The sequence below is a fragment of the Pinus tabuliformis genome, chromosome 4_1 (genome assembly GCF_031772625.1).
Source record: "Pinus tabuliformis cultivar Carrire ecotype Pingquan chromosome 4_1, CPIR1, whole genome shotgun sequence".
Lineage (NCBI taxonomy): Eukaryota > Viridiplantae > Streptophyta > Pinopsida > Pinales > Pinaceae > Pinus > Pinus tabuliformis.
The window spans coordinates 227,506,896-227,532,389 of NC_142303.1; the positions used below are offsets into that span (position 1 = coordinate 227,506,896).

The 25,494-nt window shown below is 36.7% G+C and overlaps 1 protein-coding gene across 1 annotated transcript; it reads right to left on the bottom strand.

Moving 5' to 3' along the window:
- Nucleotides 1-19,556: 19,556 nt before the first annotated feature.
- On the bottom strand, nt 19,557-21,231 carry LOC149175060 (RING-H2 finger protein ATL3-like). Its single transcript, XM_089422747.1, has one exon. It carries the CDS (start codon nt 21,046-21,048, stop codon nt 20,086-20,088), a length of 963 nt encoding a protein of 320 aa, XP_089278873.1. The 5' UTR covers nt 21,049-21,231; the 3' UTR covers nt 19,557-20,085.
- Between the last annotated feature and the right edge of the window lie 4,263 nt (nt 21,232-25,494).

A 25,494-nucleotide genomic window follows, 5' to 3' on the forward strand; every position in this document is an offset into this window, starting at 1 on the left:
CAATAATGTTGTTAGAGGTGCTGCTATTCTCCCATAATTCTTAACAAACTTGCGATAATACCCTGTCAACCCAAGAAATCCTCGCAGATGCTTTATGGATGTGGGGATTTTCCATTCCTTAATGGCTTTAATTTTGCTAGGGTCTACCTTAACTCCTTCATGAGATACAATATGACCCAAATATTCCACCTCCTGGACTCCAAAGAAACATTTGGATCTTTTTGCATATAATTGTTTCTCCTCCAATAGTTGTAGCACCCTGTCAACATGTTCAACATGATCCTTCCAAGACTTGCTGTAGATTAGTATATCATCAAAAAATACTAACACAAATTTTCTAAGGAATGGTTTGAAAATTGAATTCATCAAACCTTGAAATGTTGAAGGTGCATTGGTAAGGCCAAAAGGCATGACCAAAAATTCATAATGACCCTCATGAGTTCTAAATGCCGTTTTTGGAATGTCTTCAATCTTCATTCTGATTTGATGATATCCTGAACGAAGATCCAACTTGGTGAAGTAAATTGATCCATGCAATTCATCCAGTAATTCATCAATGACAGGAATGGGGAACTTATCTTTAATAGTGAGCTTGTTGAGCTCCCTATAATCTGGACACATGCGCCATGATCCATCCTTCTTGTGCACCAATACTACTGGAGCTGAGAAAGAACTTTGACTCGGTTGAATTATACCAGCCTCTAGCATTTCTGCAACCATACGTTCAATTTCACTTTTTTGGACATAGGGATATCTGTACGGCCTGATGTTTGGAGGAACACTTCCTGGAATCAGATGAATAGCATGATCATGATCACGCATAGGTGGGAGACCTTTGGGAGTCTCAAATACCTTGGAATGATTGTCCAAGACTTTTTGGAGATCTGGAGAAATAGATGATTCCAATGTGGAAACATCTAGCGAACATAATTGTGCAATTACACCTCTTTGCTCCTTTTTTAGAAGCTTTGTCATACCATTAGAGCTGATTATCTTTCCTGGTTTCCCTGCAATACCCCTTAATTCAACTTCCTTTCCTTCCGTAGAAAATTTGATGAAAAGTTCTTGAAAATTAAAAGCTATTGTACCCAAGGATTGTAGCCATTGGACTCCTAGTACAACATCAGCACCTCCCATTGGAATGGAAAGCATTGGGCTAGTCAATACATATTCTCCCATGGATAGCTTGATATTATGGCACTTTCCAGAGCAATTTATTGTTCCTCCATTTGCAATCATCACTTGACACTCTGGTGCTGGATATAGGAAGCAATTCAATTCTTTTGCTACCCTACAATGAATAAAATTGTGGGTGCTTCCTGAATCAATCAACACTATTACCTTTTTCTTCTTGATTTGTCCTTCTATCTTGATGGTTTGAGGAGTGGTAATTCCCGCCAATGCATTACAAGATATGGTCGGATTTATTTGTTCTTCATCTAGGCTTTGTTCCTGGAGTATATCTTCTTCTTTTGACCTTTCTTGCTCCTTTTCTTCTTCCTCTTCACAATCTATGTAGAATAATTTCTTCTCAGCACACTTATGACCTTTAGTGTATTTGCTATCACAACTGTAACAAAGCCCTTTTGCTCTTTTTTCTTCCAATTGTTGTGGTGTCAACCTTATAGGTTGTGGAAGACTAGGGGCAACAACACTTCCATCTTTATAGTTGTGAGTGGTATGCTTCCTGGTTGCCATAATTTTGCTTTCCATTTTTCTTGCTAACCTGAATGCCTTCTCTAATGAATCAGGTTCCCAAAGGCGAACATCATGTTGGATATTATCCTTTAAAGACCCTATGAACACATCAATCCTATGCTCCTCTGGAATATCTTTTACCCTTATGTTCAATTTTTGGAACTCCTCAATGTGCTCCATTATTGAACCCTTTTGTTTGAGACTTATCAATTGGCTAAAAAAAGTGTTGCTTTTTGTATCTTCATAATGTGCTATCAATTCTTCCGTAAAAATTGCCCAAGTGATAAATTGTTTACGAGATAAAAGCCATTGATACCATACAAACTGATTTGGTTCCAAATATACAGTTGCCATACGTACCTTTTGTGTGTTTTGCACATTATTGAGATCGAAGAATTGCTCCATCTGTAATATCCATGTGGCGGGATCCTTGCCATCAAACTTCCTCATATCGATTTTTGGAATATGGTGATTCTTCGATCCAACATTAGCGTCTATGGAATCATGATTAACATTTCTTTTGTTCTCATCATGAGTTTCCTTTACTACCTTTTCACCATTAGTGACCCTTTCTTGTAGCAACTTCTTCAATTCTTCCATATCTGTCTTCAAATCTATCTTCAAATCTGCCATGTCTCTCTTCAAATATGTCTTTGAATCATCCATCTTAGCTTCCATGCCCTTTATCTTAGATTCCACGCCACTTATCTTAGCTTCTGTTAGCTTTTGTGAGCGTGACATTTGTTGCACTTGTTCTTGTAATTTTGATATATCATGTAGCATTTCTTCCTCTTCTTCATGAGTCATGCTAGAGCTTTCAGGTTCCTTACTAGGTTTTTGCATTTTCTTTCCTCGGGGCATCAGTTACCGATAATAATGCTTTACTATGCCCTTTGAATTCCGTTAAACCAAGCTTACACAAAAATTTAAAAAAAAACTACACACCTTTTTTCACTTTATAGAAGCCTGATATTGAATCTGATGTATCTCTGTAATTTCGGATCATCCAGTTCTGAAATTGCTACCTGTAGTAGCCTTCTGCGTCCTCTTTCCAATGCCACAAGTCTGAGCCAAATTGGATTCTCCAAGGAAGAGTTATGTGAAATCTCCCACAGTGACTTGCTTTTAGACTGGTTCAGTAGAGCGAACTTGTACGACGTGCCACGAGTCACTGTTTCAACCTTTGAATCTGAAACACACACACAAGAAACTAAAGTCCGTCCTCTTTCTTTACCTTCTTACAAAATTTCAATCCGATCCTCAGAGAGAGAGTTATGACGATTTTCCCCAGGTCACCTGTTTTGAATGTAATTCAGGAGTCTGCAAAAAGGCCAACTTCCTCAGATCATATCTCCGAAAATATCACGCGAAAAGCTCTGAAATTCAGACCCAAGGTTCAGAACCAATTCTTCTCAAATGGGTTTTTTTTGTAACTTCTGAAACGTCACAGAAAAAAAGTTATAGCGAAAATTCCACGATGACCTGTTTGGAGCAGCGAAACCCTAGAATCCAAAGCTCTGATACCAAATGTTATGAAACCAGCTCAAGAAAAGATAGAAAAGATAGATCAACGCCTTAGAATTCAGCCTCTTCGAGGGGGCAACCTCCTTTACATTACATAAATGAACAATTCTTGGATGATACAAATGACAAAACCTCCTTTCTATATATAGGAGTCTAAGGAGTCACAATATAATCCAACTAACCTAAAAATAATAATATAAAGCCACAAAAATAACAATAGAGGGATTCTATGGGGCACAGAAATAACAATATGGGGGTAATAGGGGCACAACAATATAAATAAGGGGTATAACTACAATAGTAATGGGGTAATCACTAGTATTATAGGGACCCAACATGACATGTAAGAATTATCCTAGTGGTGATCTCCTAGTAGCTCTCCCATAAATCTCCATTATTCCTTTGTTGGATAAATGTTTGAAGTTTGTTACTAGGGCATCAAATTTCAGCCTCCTTAGCGTTGGAAAATCAAGTATATTATATTAGGTTTTGATTCTCCTTTCTTGATAATGACTTGTGAGTGCGTTGGCTTATTTTACTTCTTTATTATCTTATCTTTCATCAAACAATTATACATATATGAAGATCATAAAACAAGAGACAGAAGATATAGGCACATGCTAGGGAAAAAATCCCCTCGATGGGAAAACCAAGTCAAGATCATTCTTCATTTCAATAGTATTCTTTGAGACTCTTTACCCTACACCAAAACTAGACTTTCCCTCCACACCATGTCACCCTCCAAGATCTTCGACCCCTTCCAACAACTTCGACTAGGTAGCAGCTTCTGGCAACAACATAATCTTAGGAGACTTCGATCTCCCAACTCAGACCATGAAACAAAGAGAGAGAGGCACCAAAAACTCAATTTTTGTTATGAAACCAACTCATAAAAAGATGGAAAAGATAGATCAACGCCTTAGAAATAAGCCTCTTCGAGGGGGAAACAGCCTTTATATTACAAAAATGAACAATTCTTAGATGATACAAATGACAAGACCTCCTTTCTATATATAGGAGTCTAAGGCGTCATAATATAATCAGAGTCGGCATAACAATAATAATGTAAGGGAAAAATAATAATAATAATGGGCTTCTATGGGGCACAATAATAACAATATGGGGACTACATGGGCACAAAAATATAGTAAGGGGGTTGTACTAATAACAATAAGGGGTTACACTAGTAGTATAGGGACCTAACATGCCCCTCTCCTTCAAAAAATGTTGTCCTCAACGCTTGAGTAGTTCTTGATGCTTTTGTATAAAATTCTTGTCCTCCCATGTCGAACCTTCAGTGGGTAAGTTCTTCCACTTAATCAGATACTCTTAAATTGATCGATTTCGTAGTTGTTGGGTTCTTGTTTATGTGACTGTTACAGGTTCCAATATGATTTTTTCTTCCTTGTCAAGTTATGGAAATATTGTTTGAATTGGGATCTTCTGCAACTTTTGAAAGAGTGGCCACACTTCTTCGTCCTTCTTCCATTCATCCCTTGCTTCGTTTTTTCAATCTGGTTGGATAATAGAAATAGCACAAAAAAATGCTTCCACATCCTCATCCTTTCTTGAGAGTGCCTCTGTAACAACATTTTTCTTCCCTTTTTTGTAGATGATTTCAAAGTCATAACCCAACATATTTGTGACCCATTTTTTCTGTTCTTCTAAAGATAATCTTTGTTCTAAAAAGTATTTAATACTATCATGATCCATTTTTACCTTGACGTGTCTTCCCATTAGGTAAGGTCATCATTTCTTAAGTGCATGTAGTATTGCCAACATTTCCTTCTCATCAATAGCTTTCTTGAGATGTATCCGTAAAAATACCCAATCGCCTGCATCAAAACTTCTTTCACTGCAATGTTGATCTGCCTGTTGTTTCATTCGGTTGTGCACCAAAGTGGCGTTATCCTTTAAAAGTTGGAGAACTTGTTGTTGATGCTCAATGTGATCTTTCACTGCTTGAATCTTTTTCTTCTTGATATGCCCTTCTATATTGAGAGTTTGAGGAGTGGTAATTTCTTCCAATGCATTACAAGATATGGTCGGATTCATTTCTTGATGCTCGATGTGATCTTTCACTTCTTGAACATTTTTCTTCTTGATATGTCCTTCTATCTTGATAGTTTGAGGAGTGGTAATTCCAGCCAATGCATTACAAGATATGGTCGGATTCATTTCTTCTTTCTCAATGTGATCTTTCACTTCTTGAACCTTTTTCTTCATGATATGTCCTTCTATCTTGAGAGTTTGAGGAGTGGTAATTCTTGCCAATTCTTTACAAGATATGGTCGGATTCATTTGTTCTTTCTCTAGGGTTGGTTCCCAGTGTATATCCTCTTCTTTTGATGTTTTTTGATCCTTTTCGTCATTGGGAGGCCTTTATTGTAGCAAATTTATCCCACCTTCCTTCAAACCTTCCATGTCTTTCTTCAAATCTTCCATGCCTTTCTTCCAATATGCTTTCATACCCTTCATATCAGCTTCCATGGCGTAGATAAAACTATTTATCTTTTGCTTCTGTAGAATATCATTTACCCTTATATTCAATTTTTGAAAGTCCTCAATGTGTTGTGCCATTGAACCCTTTTGTTTGAGATTTATCAATTGGCTAAAGAAGGTGTTGCTCTTGGTACCCTCATAATGTGCTATCATTTCCTCTGTGAAAATTGACCACGTGACAAGTGGTTTACGAGAACAAAGCCTTTTATACCATAAAAATTGATTCGGTTATAAATAATTAGATGCAATACTTACCTTTTGTAACAGTGGTACACCATGTAGATCAAAATATTTCTCCATTTGTAGTATCCAATTTACCGGATCCTTTCCATCAAACTTCCTCATCTCACTTTTTCTTGATTTTAAAAGCTTAATCTTGAAACGACTATAACTTTGCAATTTCAGATCTTTAAGTTCTGAAATTTTGTCCTGTAATAAACCTCTAAGTCCTCTTTTTAACTCTATAAGTCTGATCGCAATTAGGTTCCCGAAGAAATATTTATTCCCAATCTCTCGCGATGACCTAATTATAGACTAGTTCAGTAGAGTGAAATTCTATGACATGCCACGTGTCACTGTTTCAACCTTAGGTTCTAAAAATTATACCCAAACAAAATATAGTCTGTCCTCTTTCTGTAACTCTTTACGAAATGTCAATTTGATGCTTAGAGAGAAAGTTATGATTATTTTCCCAAGGTCACATGTTTAGGATTTAATTCGGGAGTCTGCAAAAGCCCTAACTTCCTCAGATCATATATCTGAAAATATAGCGAGCCAAGATCTGAAATTCGGACCCGTGGTTTAGACCGTTGTTTTCTCAAATGGGTTTTTCTTTTAGCTTCTGAAACTTCGTAGTGAAAACGTTATAGCGAAAATTCCATGATGACCTGTTTTAGATGAAATTCTGGAGCTTGCAAGAACCCTAATTTCCTCAGATCATATCTCCGAAAATATAGCGAGACAAGATCTAAAATTCAGACCCGAGGTTTATCACGATTTCATCTCAAATGGGTTTTTTTTTTCACTTCTGAAACGTCGCAAGAAAAAAGTTATAGCGAAAATTCCACGATGGCATGTTTGGAGCAGTGAAACCCTAGAATCCAAACCTCTAATACCAAACGTTATGAAACGAACTCACAAAAAGATAGAAAAGATAGATCAACGCCTTAGAAATAAGCCTCTTTAAGGGGGCAACCTCCTTTACATTACACAAATGAACAATTCTTGGATGATACAAATGACAAGACCTCCTTTCTATATATAGGAGTCTAAGGGGTCATAATATGATCAGAGCCGACATAACAATAATAATGTAAGGGCAAAATAATAACAATAGTGGGCTTCTATGGGGCACAATAATAACAATATGGGGACTACATGGGCACAAAAATATAGTAAGGGGATTGTACTAATAACAATAAGGGGTTACACTAGTAGTATAGGGACCTAACAATTTTCATTTTATCTAGAGATTCCACCAAATCACACTTCTTTCGTCCTCCCGACAACAAACTTCGCACTTCTCCATTTCTTCTTGAGATATCAAACTTCCTTGAGAGTGGGTGCTTCAAAAGACTTCGACCTCCTTCAATATATAGGCTTCTGGTGGGTCAAATGGGGGTCCTTAGGCCGACATTATGTGGAGGACACATAATCCATATTTGACTTGATACAAAACCTTTTTACATGATTCGAAAGCCTAAGAAGGGTATCTTCGAATATACAGTGACTCTTTAAACTCAATATTAATCCTAGGAGTCCACAATGGGGATTTTGACTAATATAATGATGACCGAAGCATGAAACCCACGCTTTAATAAGTCATTGTTACAATAATAAAAATTATTTTCTTTATTCTTTGGACAAGTACATTATATAATGACTCAAGTACATTATTGAATACCGAACATAGTTACATTTTCTAACACTCCCTCTTAACTAGGGAGACATTCATAATGTACATATACAATGGAAGATCTCAAACTATATGAAAACATGAAGAACCTTTAGGTATCGCAATGCCATGGACTAGATTCTTGATCAGGGTAATCTATCCAACTAGTCACTCAACAATTTAGGCACCGGAATGCCATGACTAGATTCTTGACCAGGGCAATCTATCCAAATGGGACTAAGGTGGACTCAAGCTTTCATCCCCTCTAGATACCATCAGGCTTACTTTCTAACCACCAACCTAAACACACAGGTGTGTATCCAAAACAGAGCTCAATAAACAACACTACCTTTTCAATTCCGGGATTCCAGACATCAACACAGAGTGTCGGCCTAAAGTCTCCCAAGGCAATGGTTCACTCGCAAAGCCTCAACAAATATCTTCCATTTCTTTAGATATTCAAACTTCTTATTAGGAAGAGCCTTTGTTAGTATCTTTGTTACATGTTCATCTGTCAAAACATACTTTAACTTCACAATCCTATCCTGCACCAAGTTCCTAATAAAGTGGAAATTATTATTGATATGTTTCGTTCTCAAATGAAACATGGGATCTCCAAACATCTTGATACAAATTTGATTATCACAATTAATCACAGTAGGACTCGAAGACTTCTCAAACAAATCTGTCAGAAGCTTCCTTAACCAAACAACCTCTTTTCCTACTTCACATACATCCACATATTCTGCCTCGGCACTACTCAATGCAATGTGATCTTTCTTCCTACTCATCCATGAGATCATAGCAGCTCCCAGAATTATGCATCCTCCAGTAGTGTTCGTTCCATCGGTCTCATTGCCACCCCAATCGGACTTTGTTAAGCCAGCTTGACTTCCTTACTATCATACTTTAGGCAGTGATGTATAGTGCCACGACGATACCTCAATATATGTTTGATAGCTATCAACTGATCATGATGAGGCTCCAACTAAAACTAACTAAGAATGTTCACTGCAAAGCATATATTTGGCCTAGTATTTACCAAATACATCAGGGAACCCGCCAAATGGAGATATGAGGTAGGATCCATGAGACTAGAGTTGGAGCTTCTCAACTTCATGATGTTGATGATCATAGGAGTAACCATTGTTTTGGAGTCCATCATCCCAAATTTCTACAATAACTTGATGATGTACTTTCCTTTCCCCAAATATATCTCCCCGGGTCTACCATACTTCTAGACCTAGGTAGTAATGCATCAATCCTAGATCCTTCATCTCAAATTCAGTTGCCAACATCTTCATGCATTCTTGAATCCTTCGTTCTACACCAATTATGAATAGATCATCCACATCTAGTAGAATAATAACGGGCTCATTATTCACGACTTTGATATATAGATTCGGATTAGAAGTACTATTCACGAACCCAATTCTGAGAAGATATGCATCAATTCTTGCATATCATGCCCTTGGTGCTTGCTTCAAGCCATATAGGGCCTTCTTGAGTCTGCAAACATGAGGGTCCATCTTATTCACTTCAAATCCTTCAAGTTGTTCGATGTACACTTCCTCATCAATGGTCCCATTTAGAAATGTGGTCTTAATATCCATTTGATGGATATTCCACCCCATTGTAGTAGCCAATGAAACCAATGATCTAATGGTAGTGTACCTTGCAATAGGTGCAAATGTTTCTTCATAGTCAATGACTTCCTTTTGAGAGAAACCTCTTGCAACGAACCTTGCTTTGTACTTGTCTGTACTTCTTGTCTAGTCAATTTAACGTCTTAAATTGCTCTACATAAATTATCAATCCGGGTATCGTAAACTGATGAAGTGTGGTGCACCATATGTGCTTAGTTAACCTTTTTCTTACTTCGTTGTTTTATAGATTTTATTTTGTTTTGGAGTTTTGTTTTTGTTGGTTTCCTAAAGTGTCTAATGCAAATGGAAATCATATTCTAAGGTCTTAAGAATACTTTTAAAGGACAAGTATGGATGTAGATTTCAAGACAAAGTCTATGTCCCTAATGGTAATTTCCAATACTTAGCACTTCAAAAGATCTTAAAACATGTTATTGATAGAGTTAGTACTTAAACAAAAGTGTAAATATGCAGCTACTTCAATCAAAATAAAATGCAACACCCAAACAATGAGCTAGTGACTATGAAACCCAGTATCCTTGTTGCTGTATAAAAAGAAAACTGAACATAAAGCAATTCAAAAACTGTAAGCAAAGTAAACTAAATCATATTACATCAACTCATATTCTGACCCCTCACCATTCGACTCGCTCTGGCTATTGGAGGTAATCATAAACAAATTGAGCAATCTGATATCTAATTTGCATAAAATGAAACTAATATTAAACTACACATTCATACTTCAATCCCTCACCATTCGACTCGCTCTAGCTATTGGAGGTAACTGAAAATGACATGAGCAATTCAATAACTAACTTGTAGAAAAATAAACTAATATCAAACTACGCGTTCATACTTCAATCCCTCACCATTTGAGTCGCTCTGGCTATAGGAGGTAACTGAAAATGACATGAGCAATTCAATAACTAACTTGCAGAAAAATAAACTAATATCAAACTACGCATTCATACTTCAATCCCTCACCATTTGAGTCGCTCTGGCTATAGGAGGTAACTGAAAATGACATGAGCAGTCTAATATCTATCTTGCAGAAAAGTAAATGAACAAAACAAAACTGAAAGAAATAAACAGTGCTGGAATTAGAACTAAGAAAATAAATCAGCAGAAGGACAAGATAATTCCATCATGTCATTAGTCATTAAAAAGCTATGTGCATTACTAATCTACAATCAACCGGTTGAACACACTTGCATGAATTAAAATTGCATGAATGAAAAATCTAATCTACCAAACTTGAAAGCAATCAAATGACATAATGAAATCAAAGCAAAATTACAAAATGAAATCTACTCTACCTTACATTCTAATATGCTCCATGACATCTACTTCACATCTCCTTCCATGTTGAGAACATCAAAGCTTTATTCAAATTCTTTCAAAATTACAAAGTACAACAAAGTTCTCCAAAGCTTTCAAAAGCCATCAAGGAAGAACTACAAACTCCAAGCTAAAGAACTCACAAGCTAACAAATGAAGGAGAGAGATCTCATATTTATACAAAAAGATGAGAAGCCATCTCATTAATGAGAGTCCATGAATCTCTCCCTCTACCTCTAGAGTCCTAATCAAAATAGGAATTGATAAGACACATGTCTTCTTAGAGTTACAATACAATTAGGATATGTGACACATATCCTCATGATCCCATGATTCTTTCCACTCAAATTCGAATTTGGCCTTAGAGTGCCACATAAAGGTCTTCTAGAAGCCTCATTTCAACCTACACATGTCAACAATCTCAACCCATTTGTTAGGTATAAGCATATGTACATTATTTTCTAATTTTTAACCACAAATTCACTTAAAAGGCTTAGAATTAATAAATATTGGAAAAACATAAATGTGGCCCAATGATAATGAAAGTGGGATGAATGTGGTGACATAGTAGTGAAATGGAGGTGATATAATGGACATAATAGTGAAAGTGTAATGGAAATGAATGACATTTTCAAGACTCAACACTTCCATCAACAACATGTATGATCTTATAGATCCATTTCGATGTGACAACCGATTTTTCACTAGGTCTAGGAATGATTTCCCAAACCCCATTATTCATGATGGATTGATATTCTTCCTGCATAGCTTTCTTCCAAACCTCTTCATGCTCAACTTCTTGTAGATGGTTTGGCCTCAATCAACTTTGTTATATATGCAGCATAACCATAATACCTTTTCGATTTCTTACCTTCCCTGGAGGACCTTTTCGCAGCTTCATGTCCTTCAGCATCTTCTAATGTAGCTTTCAACCAATTTGGCCTCTTCCTTGTGGTTGGGATAACCATAGATTGAATAGGCTCACTTGGTCCTTCTTCTTCATCATTTGCAGTAGAGTCCTCATGATGAACTTCATCTTATTCAAATATGGTAACTTCTTCATCATCAGAATCAATAGGAATATCTTTTGATTTCTTGTAAGCTTGATTCTCATCAAATATGACATCCTTGCTTACTTCAATGTATCTTCCCTCCTTTATGTAAATTCTATATGCCTTTGAGGAAAGACTATAACCAACGAATATTCCCTTGATGCGTGTCGAGTCCAACACCTTTCGCTTGTCTTTTGGAACATGGACATATGTTGGACTTCCAAATATGCAGAGATGATCCACACTCGTTTTCTTTCCTGTGAATACTTCTTCGGGTGTAGTATTATCAAGACTCTTATGAGGACTTCTATTTTGAATGTACACAATAGTGATCGTTACTTCACCCCATAAGAACTTTAGTAGATCTTGATTAAGGAGCATAGTTCGAATGCCTTCTTCAATTGACCTATTCTTCTTTTCGACGAATCCATTTTGTTCGGGATAGTAGGGAACAATGAGTTCCCTCTTAATACCTGCATCCATACAATATGCAATTAACTCTTTGGAGGTGTATTCCCCACAATTGTCAGACCTTAGAGTATTTATGTTATTTTCGATTAGGGTCTCCACCTCAGCCCTGAACTCCTTGAACTTATCAAATACTTCATCTTTAGTTTTGAGTAGGTAGAGCCATGTCTTTCTCGAATGATCATCAATGAATGTTACATAGTAGAGATGACCTCTAAGTGTCTTGTCAAACATGGGCCCGCATACATCGGAATGCATGAGATCTAATATTTCTTTAGATCTAGATCCACTATGATGAAATGGATTTCTAGTATGCTTCCCCAAAGAGCATCCCTTCCACACGCCTTCATGATCTAACTTCATATCAGGAATACCATGAACCAGTTGAATAAGAGTAAGGATGATCCTATAATGAAGATGACCATACATTTGATGCCATAGTTCAGTGGGACTTATTTCCATATGAACCAAAGCTTGAGGAGATGGAGTGATAACTCAGTAAAGACTTCCTTCACGAACTCCAATAACCCTAGCTTTGTCAATACTAGATTTATTTCCCCAAACCAATACTTTTCCATCAACAAAAGCAATCATTTCCCCTTTATATTCCAGACAAGAAATAGAAAGTAAATTGTTTTTCAAACCTAGAACATAGAGAATGTTGTTGAGATGCAACTTCGATCCATTATCCATTTTTAATGATGTAGATCCCAGGCCTCTAACATCATAGCTTTTGTTGTCACCAATTCCATTGTATAAGAGGATGATTCCTTTGATAGTGTGTGTAGTTTCTTGCTTTTCCATGTCATGTGTCTTAATGCTCCCAGCTCCACTATCAATGATCCATGCATTGTCATCAGTGAGAGAACCTGTAAGTGCAGCGAGGAATCCTTGACTTTTGACTTTGTTGAGTAAGTAGTAGATGATCTTCTTGATCCATCTTCCAACAAAGTTGAAACCCAATCTTATGTAATTCACCATAGAAGGAGAATCCATGCCAACAAAGTGATCTTCGACTTGTCTTGACCTTAGCTCTGATACCATGTTGGAAAATCAAGTATATTATATTAGTGTTTGATTCTCCTTTCTTGATAATTACTTGTGAGCGTGTTGGCTTCTTTTACTTCTTTATTATCTTATATTTCATCAAGCAATTATACATATATGAATATCACAAAACAAGAGACACAAGATATAGGCACATGCCAGGGGAAAACCCCCCTCGAGGGGAGAACCCAATCAATATAATTCTTCCTTTTAATAGTATTCTTTGAGACTCTTTACCCCAGACCAAGACTAGACTTTCCCTCCACACCATGTTAGCCTCCAAGATCTTCAACCCCTTCCAGCAACTGCGACTAGGAAACAACTTTCGACAACAACAAAATCTTAAGAGACTTCGATCTCCCAACCTAGACCACAAATAGACAGAGAGAGGCACCAAAAACTCAACTTTCTTCTTCTCTAGAGATTCCCCCAAACTCGCACTTCTTTAGTCCTCCCAGCAACAGACTTCGCACTTCTCTAGCTCTTCTTGAGATGTCGAACTTCCTTGAGAATGAGTGCTTCAAAAGACTTCGACCTCCTTCAATATATAGGCTTCTAGTGGGTCGAATGGGGTTCCTTAGGCCGACATGATGTAGAGGACACATAATTCATATTTGACTTGATACAAAACTTTTTTACATGTTTCGAAAGCCCGAGAAAGGTCTCTTCGAATATGCGATGACTCTATAAACTCAATATTAATCCTAGGAGTCCACAATGGGGACTTTAACTAATATAATGATGAGTCAAGCATGAAACTCATGCTTTAATAATTCATTGTTACAATAATAAAAATTATTGTATTTATTCTTTTAACAAGTACATTACATAATGACTCAAGTACATTATTGAAGACTGAACGTAGTTACTTTTCTAACACTTAGAAGCAAGGTTAGCTAATCTAGGACATCCTTGACTCCATATGCCCAAAGGATAAGGCACTAATCCAAAACTTTGGTGATCAATCTCACTTTTTCTCTATATTTTCTCCCTATAAAATCTCGGTCCTTTCAATGCTAGAGAAGGAACTAGGGCTTGGTGCGAATTTCTAAGGAGAGGGAATTTTGGTGGTTGAAGAGCCTAGATATCATATAGATATGGTTTTCTACAAAACATATTGAATTGGTGGGCATCTACTTCAATTTAATCCAAAAAAAAACTTGTCCTGGGTGTTTGTCCTAAAAGGAAAACCCTAGTTTTTCTTCCCTCAACTTAAGGACTTTCTTGAAGGTTTCACAAGCCTTGGCTTAGATAATATATATTGTAAGAAATATTTTCTCCTTGCCTTGATCTTGAGTTACTCAAACACTTGTCAAATCAATCAAACCCTAGGTCTTATGTCTCTATTTTTAAGTATTTTTGTAGAAAGCAAATTGCTTCCTTGTGAAACCTTGAACCAAAATTGTTTTTCTCAAAGACCTCCTAGTGAGATCATTGCATACCTTAACCCTAGGATACCTATTATAAGTGATCTATTTCCTATCGAGACTCCTCCCATTAGTGAAAGTTTGTAAATAGCAGGGAGTTTGGCTATGGTGATAGTGGCCCACTACCCCATTGTTTATACCTCGTAAGTTTCCCTCTCCAAGGCCTGCTAGATTTTGCAACAATAAGACCTATTCTAAATCACCATATTAATATAGTGATCATTGATAAGACAATCCTTTTTGTATAAGCCATGATTCATCGTGATTTTCGTCTTTAGATTTATAAATTATCTGATGATTTTAGTTCTAATGTTGTGATTTATGAATGACTTTGATTTTTAATTTTAAATATGTATTTTAAAATATTAGTATTTTTTGTATGGTGTTTCACCACCGCATCCGGATCTCAACTTTTCAAAAATTTGATGGATCCGTAGTCGAATCCAAATACATATTCATATCTGTATTCCTTTCCTAGGAACTTAGATCTAAAGATTGCTTTATTGATATATTATATCTTCGTTAAATCTTGTCATGCCACTGGACTTCTTAACTTTTACCATGTGAAGTTAGCATATTTAGAGGTTTGATGTGTGTTCATTGCTAATCTTTGGAAATCTGACCCTGCATTTGAAGGCAAATCAAAATGTTTTGAGACTCATTATTTACATTATTTGCCTAAGCTTGTGCTTGGAAATGCATGGTAATATTGTCACTTGCTCTCTGAGTTGCATACACAAGGGTTTCATGCTAGCATTGCACTATCTTGACGACCTACACGTTTGAAAGGGGGAAATTGATGCCAAATCAAGGCAAACGACTTGCTTGATAAGTGAAACGACTTACATTTATGGTGCTATTATCTATGAAAACTTTTTATCCGTTACCCAAAGTAAGATGTGAATTGGTTTTTTTCAGTACTGGTTTAACAAAGTCTGCATAAAAAGTAAATGTGAAACTGTTAGTTCACTTTTATCTGCAGTGTTTGGTGTCTCCTTTGATGTTGAAGTCCTTTAAAGATAACGATTTACTTGTTAAATGTAATGATCTGTACCAGAGCACTTGAATTAGATTTATAAGCTTGAGAAGTCCTTTAAAGATAACGATTTACTTGTTAAATGTAATGATCTGTACCAGAGCACTTGACTTAGATTTATAAGCTTGAGATCAGGATTATTGTTCAGATCTGATCTCATTCATGTGAATCTGTATACCATTGCATGATATCTCATTTTAACACTGCACCTAACATATAATTTCACCATTTATTTGAAGCATGGAGTGATAGGATTCAATGTTTATGCTCTATGTCTCCGCTTCAAGGTCAGCTCTCTTATTGAATAACGTCTGGCTTATTTGTCATTATTGCCGCATTTTTATGGTCTCAAGCATCTTCCCAAACAATTCGATCCAGAAATAACTGTAACGACTAATAAAAAATGTGCCAAAATTCGCCCCAGATTCATCATTGTTTAAGGGCTTCACCACTGTTTCTATTGTAGATTGAACTGTGCTATGAAAGTGGCTTTTCTTTTGCATTCGTGGACACATTAGATATTTTGGTTGGTTGCTGGTTCTTAACATAAAGTCATCACTTCTAACAAGCAACCTGAGACCGATAGTTCATAATAACAGACCTTAAATGCATGATGCAAACCTTTCTTAACTAGATATGGTCTCATCACTCAAAGGGCTAGGTTCTAAACCTCTTCTTTGTCTGTGAATGCAGTTTTATTGGAATCATTGTTGTAATCTGCTTTGGATTGGAAACAGTAATAGTTGTAAAGGTTGAACTTTTGTGATCATGGAAAACACTATTATATCTATCATAACAAAATCTGTTCTAGTGTAAGCTCTGCGGGTGCAAGAATGGGATGCAATTTCACCACTATTTGGCATTTCAAGTCTGGTTCTTATCATTTCAAAGCTAAGATAATATTGTGATATGACAACTTGTTCTATAGCACAGAGATAAATGTAAGTAACTTGGATCACACACACATTTAGGATGAAACGTTGCACCAACTGTTGATAATCCTTACGCTCTCGGTATCTGTTGGCAAGCATGCCTAAATTCTGTTACGGCTGCTCGGCATACTAAATTATTACGGCTTGGAACTGTGGCATTTCATCTTTCATTTCCGGCCATTATCATATATCTGACTGACATAAGCCTGATTTATCTTTCCTCAGAGGCCTGCAGCTTATTGACAATGGGTGTATGAAGTGGTTTTATGCATTTCTGAGTATTGTTGAGGCATAAATTCTACACAGATCTACACATAATGAATAATGAATTTTGGAAAATTGAAGCCTTATGATAAGTATTTTAAGTTTGCAACACTTAAATACTTGGGTTGACATAAATGCGGAAGCGCACTGCTGAAACAATATGATAACACTCTGACTATTGTCAAAAGGATTATTGTTGTTAATGATTACAATCTGCAGTTGAATGTTGTGGCTACATACTTGGGTACTTTTCTCCTTTGAAGCATTTGTAAAGCATAACACCACACTTCGGATACATCAATTTTCACTGCTGACTAACACACAGAATGATGCAACTTTGTCACTATTTTCTGTTATCTTAAATGAAGTCACACTATTGGTGCATGGTATCTTATGATTGGTGTGATGAATGAATGATCTACACCTTTTTCAATTGCAAACTTAACTCATGATCTATCTGGCCACCAAACACATTTGTCAATGGCTTAATGTTTTTTGAGTTTCACAGTAAGAATTGAGAAATTGTAAATGGTTTACTGAGCAAACCATTTTTATTTTCCCCGGATCACATCGAATGAGCTTTGAAGTTTGTTCATAATTAATAATTTGACCCACTATTCACACATAATTGAAGAGCACTCTATACCTTTTTGAGTGGATATTGTCATTGACAAGGTCTTTTATTGAGCCAAGCTAGAAGAGGCTCCCCTCTTAATACGTGATTTAGCTTAGTTTGACTCGTAGGAAAACACTAAGAAGCCCCTTCCTAGCCTTAGAGTGAAAGGCAAGGCCACCAAGGTGATGGTGGGTGGCTTGTTTGATAGTTGCTTCTTGGCTCTCTTGCTGGGGTTAGGATTTTTCCTCTTAGGTGAGAGTCTCAGTCGCAACCCTTCTTATTGTGCTCTATGTGGATGATCTAATTGTGACTGACAACTCAACCTCTCGGATTAAAGAATTGTAGCTAAGGCTTTAAGGGTCACTTAAAATCACTGATTTACCTCCTAGGCAGTCATATTACATAGTCTAACTCCGGGATCTCTTCCTCTCAACCTCAATATGTTCTGGATTTGTTGTAACACTTCAAGATGGAGAATTGTAAGTCATTTAGCACCTCTCTTGCCACTGAAATGAAGTTTTAGGGACACTGTCCCTCTCCTTTATTTGATGCTACTATCTATCGCTCTTTAGTAGGTAGTCTACTCTACCTTACTCGTACTCAACTAGATATTTCCTTTGTTGTTAGTTTGTGTTCCTGATACCTGCGAGCACCTCATGAGAGTCACTGACAGGCAACCAACAGTATTTTGAGCTATTTGAAGGGTACAACTTATATGGGTATTCACCATTCCAAAGGTTCCCCTATTCAACTTCTAGGATTTTATGTAGACTGGGCTGATCTTAACGGGCATTGTTCCACTTCCAATTACTTGTTCACTCTTGTCTTTCAACCAATACCTTGGTGTTCTAAATTTCTAATAAGCAAGAGACAACGGTTCTATACTCTATAGAAGCCGTGTATACGAATGGTCTCCTAGCTGGGAAGCATTTTGTTTGGATGAGGATGAGTCTTGATCAGTCAGGTATTCCTCAAAAGGGCTCCACCCATCTCTATTGTGACGATCAAAGGACCATCAAACTTATTCATAATCCTGTGGACCATCAGAAATCTAAACATGTCTGGCATTGAATGCACGATATCTTTCATCTCTATGCTGTGGGATGTATTGCGTGCTTTAAATGCACTGTAACTTTCATTTCTACGCTATGGGACATGTTGTACTCATCTTTGTTTCTTTAGTCAATCATTGTGCATATATCTTCACCAAAATCTTGCCAAGGTCCACCTAAATAGTTTGTGAATTGTGGTCTGCTCAGAGGCAATGAGGTTTTTTATGTTTATTTAAATGCCAAGTTTGAGGGGTATCTATTCTGTCAAATCAACCTGGGAGTTGCACCCAGCCTCATCCCCCTTTTAGCATGCCATTTGGGTATGGCTGACCCAACAAGAATCGAATCCTCGTGGAAAGCTCAAAATTCCATCAACCTTATCAGTGAACCAAAGCCTCTTGTTGACAAATTTAGGTCTTTTAATTTTTTTTAAATGTTACCAAAGCGTTGTTGACATTTCTTAGGTTTTTATTCTTAAAAAAATGTTACCAGAGCCTAGCTGACAATTTTAAGTCTTTATCTTTAAAAAAATGTTACCAAAGCCTTTAATGAATAAGAATCAAACTAAAAAAATACGAATGAGGATTCTTTAGGTTATTTTAGATGCCAGATCTCTATCATCAGTGAAACGATGGCCCGGTTGGCAATTTATGTTTTTATTTTTGAAAAAGGTTACCAGGCCTCTAATGAATGAGAATCAAACTAAAAAGACTGGCATTAGAGTGCTGCTAAATTAGCCTTGATCAGAGAAAACATGATGTAGTCTCCTGTTTTAAATTTTCAGTTTCGAACCTTTTCGACTGGCAATAGATACCGCATTCCTAGTTTGAAGCAAACATCAAATTTAGCATGCAAACAGCCCTAAAAGGCTGGGTTGCCTTCGAAATATAGCACAATGGAGATGTGATTTCTAGATTACAGAACTGATGGTTTAACATTAATTTAATACTAAATCAATAAAATAGTGCTAAAGAGGATAATTTAACTCAATCAAAAGATTACAGGATAGTGCAAAAGAGGTTAATTTAACTCTCATTCAACATATCTGTGTGAAAATGGATAATAAAACTCTCAATCAATAGACTTGTACCAAATTGTCTGCATAATAAGCAGAGCTAATAGAGAGACAAGCATGTTTCTCTCTCTTATGAACAAATTACACGCTTCTCTGGAAATAATGCATACAGAGAGCAGCAAGCAGCTGTGCGGATTGTTAATTTCAATATAACCAATAGTAAGGAAAAATGAAAAGAATGAAGAGGAACCAAGTGAAGTACTCACTATCTGCAGGGGTTTGACCTTCGAAGTGATTAACTTCCAAGAACAAGGTTGTCGTTGGATCGTCATTCCGAGGAGAAGGGTCTAACCAGTGAATGGGACAACTGGTGACCCAAATTGGTTGAACCCAAAAGCAGGCTATTTAGCCTACACAGACATAATATACATAGAGATAAGGAAAAGCCCTCATTTTATCCAGCACAACAGCGTCCAGCAATATTCGTCCTGGGCTGAGTGAGATTCTGCAATTTTATGACTAATACATTTATACAAGTGTTCATTGAAGTAGAGATCACTCAATAAAACCTAAGCTATGAGCATGGACGGGGACTCTCTTGCTCAATTTGAATATTTCTGCCAGCATCTGGACTCTGTGGAACGACTCTCTTGTCTCTGCTCAATAGTCTCTTCAATGATCGGAGCCGAGCGCCGGGTGATTTAAGAGCTTGACTTGGCGAAAAAGCCTGGTGATCATCGTTGGACATTAGCCTGGGAGAAGAAAAACTGTCGGCTCTTCGCGGTATGTCAATAATGATTTTGTCTAGGGTTTTGCGAGAAGTCGATGTCGTCCCTTGGTCGAAGAAGGCAGGGTTCGACACAGAATCAACCCTGTTTTGGGTACCCCAGAAGAGCACGTTGGTGGGATAAGTCGGAGACGGGAGACCCTCGTCGTGTCTGCACGAATTGCAGAGGTTGATGTCGGAGTCGGCTTCCCTGGAAATCGACGCGTTGCTCTCTGAAACAGGGGATAATTGTTGCTCCCTTTCAGAAGGGCTTCCCGCCGCGGCCTCCTCGACCACGACCACGACAGAATCGGCGGCCATGTCGGGCTGGGCGCTGGCTCGACACAAGGGGCAAGTCGAATGCGACTGAAACCACATGTCGATGCATTCGATGTGGAAGCTGTGGTGGCATTTCGGGAGCAATCTGCCCTTCTCGTTGCCCTCGAATTGGCACAAACAGACGGAGCACTCGAGCCCCTCTTTGTGATTTTCCGACTGATAGATGAACACGGGAATTGCTTCTATCGCCGACTTGCTGAGGCCGCCTCTCTGGAGCCTCGGGGGATCCTGCTCGCCGATAAAGAATAGCCGACGGCGTCGGAGAGAACCCCTGCGCCCCCAAATGCAGCGCGCGTAGAGATGCAAACCCAAGATAAAGAGAACCACTGTGAGCAGAACTACGATGGCTACCAGCATGATTTTGCCGCTAATGACAATCGTCGTGGAATCATTCCCTGTATTACCATTGAAATTATGGCCGTGAGAATCCATGGTTGGATACGAATTCGACACAGAAAACGCTCTGAAGCAATTGCTGTTATTCTGTAATCCTCGAACCGATTCAGAGTCTGCTCCCGAGTTCCTGGTGCTTATAGATTAGACAATTCTTTCTATATAAAGGCAAGGGAATGGAGTCCGAAGCCGATAATTGTGGGGAAGTGGACAGAAATTCCACGGGGGCGGCTGCTGGCCGGAAGACTTGACCAGCCGAATTATTGGATCCCGTGGTCGTCGAATCTATCTCATCTTTTCTCAAAATCGAAGTGGAATTCTACACTGACTCTCCCATTTCACTGCCCACATAACGACACCTGTCGCAACTTCTTCCAAAATTTGACCTTAGCCGTTCCACGCGCCGCATCTTCCATAGTTTTTAATATTTTCGCAAGTTTTGGTTATTTTTAATAGGCCAGCGCCAGTCGCAATGTAGATGATCTGCTTACTGGTTGGGATGTTGTAACCAGAAATGTTTTGTTGGGTAGAGTTTGGACGTTAAGATGCTCTAACCAGAAATGTTGAGTTGGGTAGAGTTTGGAAGTTTATTGAGATAATTTAATTTTAAATTTTTTTATTTTTTTTTAATTTGAATTTGATTTGATTTGGTTTGGTGAAGATTTAGACTTACACAAATCAATTATCTACATTTATAGGTATTTTTTTTCCAATTTTAATTTATATTTTTAAATTTAACATAAATGTTTAATAAACTAAACCCACATAAACCAATCAAACTACATTTGATCATCTACCCCTTTGAATAAAGAGTAAAATTTTCCGTTCTTTTTTGGTTTGGTGTAAATGTCGTGCTCAACTAGCTATACGAACTCCATGGATATTTTTTTCCCTTTACGATCATAGTCTTGACCACACTAATGACGAAAAAATAAATCTGGCGGCTGATGCGCGAGTCTAGAGATTTGAAATAATTTTTGCGAAAGTTAGTAGTGTGGGCCTGGGCTTAACTAATGTGAAGTAGTTTTGGTGTACGGTTCCACCAACTTTTCCACATCGTGGAGTTTAGCAATGGGAAGAGCGTGCAGATGACAAATAGTGGATTCCATATCTTTTGGTCAAAATTATGGGTTTCCACGCGACCATTGAGAAGTGCAGAGCGAAAATTGAGGGGTCCTCCTTTTTGTTGTTTGCCTAAACCTACCCACTTGATTGAATAAAGCGAAGTGCATCAGCGTTGACAGGAAGCGATAGACCATAATATGTACGTACGAAAAAATAAAATAAAAAACAAATATCGACGTGTAAGTATAAAATGATGCACATGAGCTCAGCATGGATGGAATTGTACGATCAAATTTATAATTTATTGGTTTTGCTATTGAATATGGTTTTAAAATTCCATAATTATTATTAGTGTTACTATGAATTAGTTTTGTTTTTAATATAATTTTATAATTATTATTAGTGTTATTTGTGTTGATAAGCATTTTCTAGTTTAGTATAGAGATGTTATAATGTTTTGTATTGTTATGTAAAGATTTTGACTAAATTAAATTATATAAGAATAAAATTAGTAACTAAAATAAATTAAGGTAAAATAGTTTATATATATGTATGAGACTCCTTTGTTTGTGGGATTTACTTTAAATCTGTGACCTCTTAGGAGGTATACATACTCAATCTGTGACCTCTTAGGAGGTATACATACTCTACCCCCTGTGGTTTTGAACCTGTGACCTCTCAGGAGGATACACATGCTCTTAACCATTAGGCCCACTCAGGAATATATTAGCTCTAAATCTGTAAGTGTCTAGAGGATCAAATCTCTAAAGGTGTAAACCTCTTATAGAGTAAAAAGATATTTGATCTCTTTATGCTTGGTAGATCCAAAGTTAAGATGGATCTATGCTAGTTAATTTTATTAATATGAATAGTATTGCTTAAATTTGTTAAATTTTATGAACGGTTTTGTTTTCAAATTTTTAGCTATCATGATGATGTAAATTACTAATTTAGTGGATAAGATAATAATTTAACAATTAAAAATAAAACAAAATTATAATTGGTAGATTTTATTTGCAAAAAAGAGTTGTGTTAATCTATAATAAACTTAAACTTGTGAACATTTTTATCAATAGCTTGCTTTTAGTTTGGACATCACAAAAAACAAAACTTTTTATGTGTAAATTGCAATATTTTGTATTCATTATAAAAAATAAAAATAAAAATTACATAGCTTTCATTTCCAAATCCCCCCAATAGTACATAAGAAGCTAAAACATCTTGAATGCCCACTTAAATAAACACACGGAGCATAAACATGCTCTTCAGTTTAGTAGCATAAAATACCACAAACCTTTCATAGGTCATTTACAAGCTAGTTTCACCATTGAGTCATTAACCAAATTAAAACATAATGTTAGGATAACACTAACCAAATTGCTCTTATCCAAGAACAGGAAACATGAAATATGAATATCAACCAACATGAAATTTGAATGGCAACCAAGACTTGGCTTCCTCAATTCTTTTCAAAATCTTCTTCATACATGGAGGTTTATATGTGAATTATGTGAAGAACACTTCTCCATACTTGCAACATTTTGTTTTCATATGGACTTGATAATCTATATTCCTACCAAAGGACATTTTTTCATCATCCATATTTTCCACCATAGATGGGACATTCAAATCAAAAGGAGTTAAGGGAGAGGAGCAGACTCGATTTGCTGATGACTCAGTACCCATTGTTGACATGGAAGGATGCATTTCTTCTCCTCATGGCTCTTTCAATTTCCTTTGAACACTATCAATCGCATATGCCTACCTTTATATTAGGGTTTAGTGCTCTATAATGATTTCCATGGTGGCTATTAGTTTCATTGTCAACTAGTAGTGCATAAGTGTAGAACCATGAGTTGTCACTACAACTTCAACACATCCTCTTCTTTCATTGTCACGAACTTCATTCATTTCCCCTCTTGAGTTGTCATGTCAAATATTGCCTGTAGTTAATGTGTCTCGACCACCTTTCCCTACAAACGCTAACTAAGGGATTTCTTTTGCAACCACCAAATTTCTTTTTCTATCCCTGTGACAATATAAAGTGATGTCTTTGAAATATAATTAAGGACACCAAATGGAGTGGAAGCTCAGTGCCTTAGCCATAATAATGCCTTTTCCAACCTCCACTTGTCATGGTGAGTTGGAAATACACCTAAATGAGTGCACCACAAAGTCCCAATAGTCTCCATGAATGTGAGGTGAGGTTTCCCCTATACTCCAAACCCAAAGTTGTAGATCTCCCATCCCTAAGAGGGCATATCGCATATGCCAAAGATTTGAAAAAGTTGCCCAGTACACTCCACACTAGTGATGAGGGGCAACAAAAGGTGGGTTTTAACATTCCTTAGATATAATGTGATTATTCCATGCGTTGAGACTTTGGTCCATCTCATTACTGGTTTGTACATTTTGCTTGTAGGTTTGTTTCCATGTGCAAAAATTTCATACATCATGGGATTGGGCATGGTTGTGTGGTTCCACTAATCCATAAGGTTTCGAGGGGCCGCTTTGTGGCTATATTTTCCAATGCATCTGCTTTTGTGTTTAGTTCTTGAAGGACATGGATTACCCTATGTTCTAGGATTGAGTCAATACTTGAGTTGATTCTCTTGTATATTAGTTGGAGCTAGAGTCAATACTTGAGTTGATTCTCTTGTATATTAGTTGTAGCTCCAGATCTAATGGGTTGGTATCGAGATTTAAATAACGAATAATGTTGTTTGAGTTCCCACCTATGATTAGCGTGTGTACTAGGAATTTTTTGGATAGTTTAATACCTTGGAACAAGGCATACAATTTAGCTTGGTTAATTGATGCTATGCCTAGACTCCAAGAGTAAGTTGTTTTTACTTGTCCATCACGACTAAATATCATCCCTCGCACAACTGCCACCCCTTATTAATCTAACAACTTAAGTGTTATAATGAGTTTATGTTTTTTTAAGAGAACAAACTTTCATATTATTTAATGTATTTTCAAATAATTACCCATTAGTAAAATATCATGTATTATGAGCTTTTGTTAATTTTTTTACAGTGAATATAAAAAACATCTTTGTTTAATATAAATTTTGTGTTTTGTCTTAATATATATTTTTTTTAATTTTGGCTTTACCAAATAAAATACACTTCAACCAAGTAATATTATAGATGTATATGTTTTACATTACTTTAAAAAGATCAAACATATTCAACCATGTCCATTCCTATTGCTAAACTAGCCAATAATTTGGTGCAATTATGTATAGTCATTATTTACATAGTTTCAAAGATTTTACAAATTATGCTAAACCATTATTGAAAAGTTCTCAAGTAGCTTGGTCAAACCCGTTAACTATAATATATTTTGAAAAGGAACAAGTGATCTTAGCTTTCAATGTGATGAGTTGGACTTAAGGAAGACCTTATAAATAATAAA

Bases quoted from the DNA above. Each gene is read 5' to 3' on its own strand.
- LOC149175060 (XM_089422747.1), bottom strand. From the start codon at position 21,048: ATGGATTCTCACGGCCATAATTTCAATGGTAATACAGGGAATGATTCC.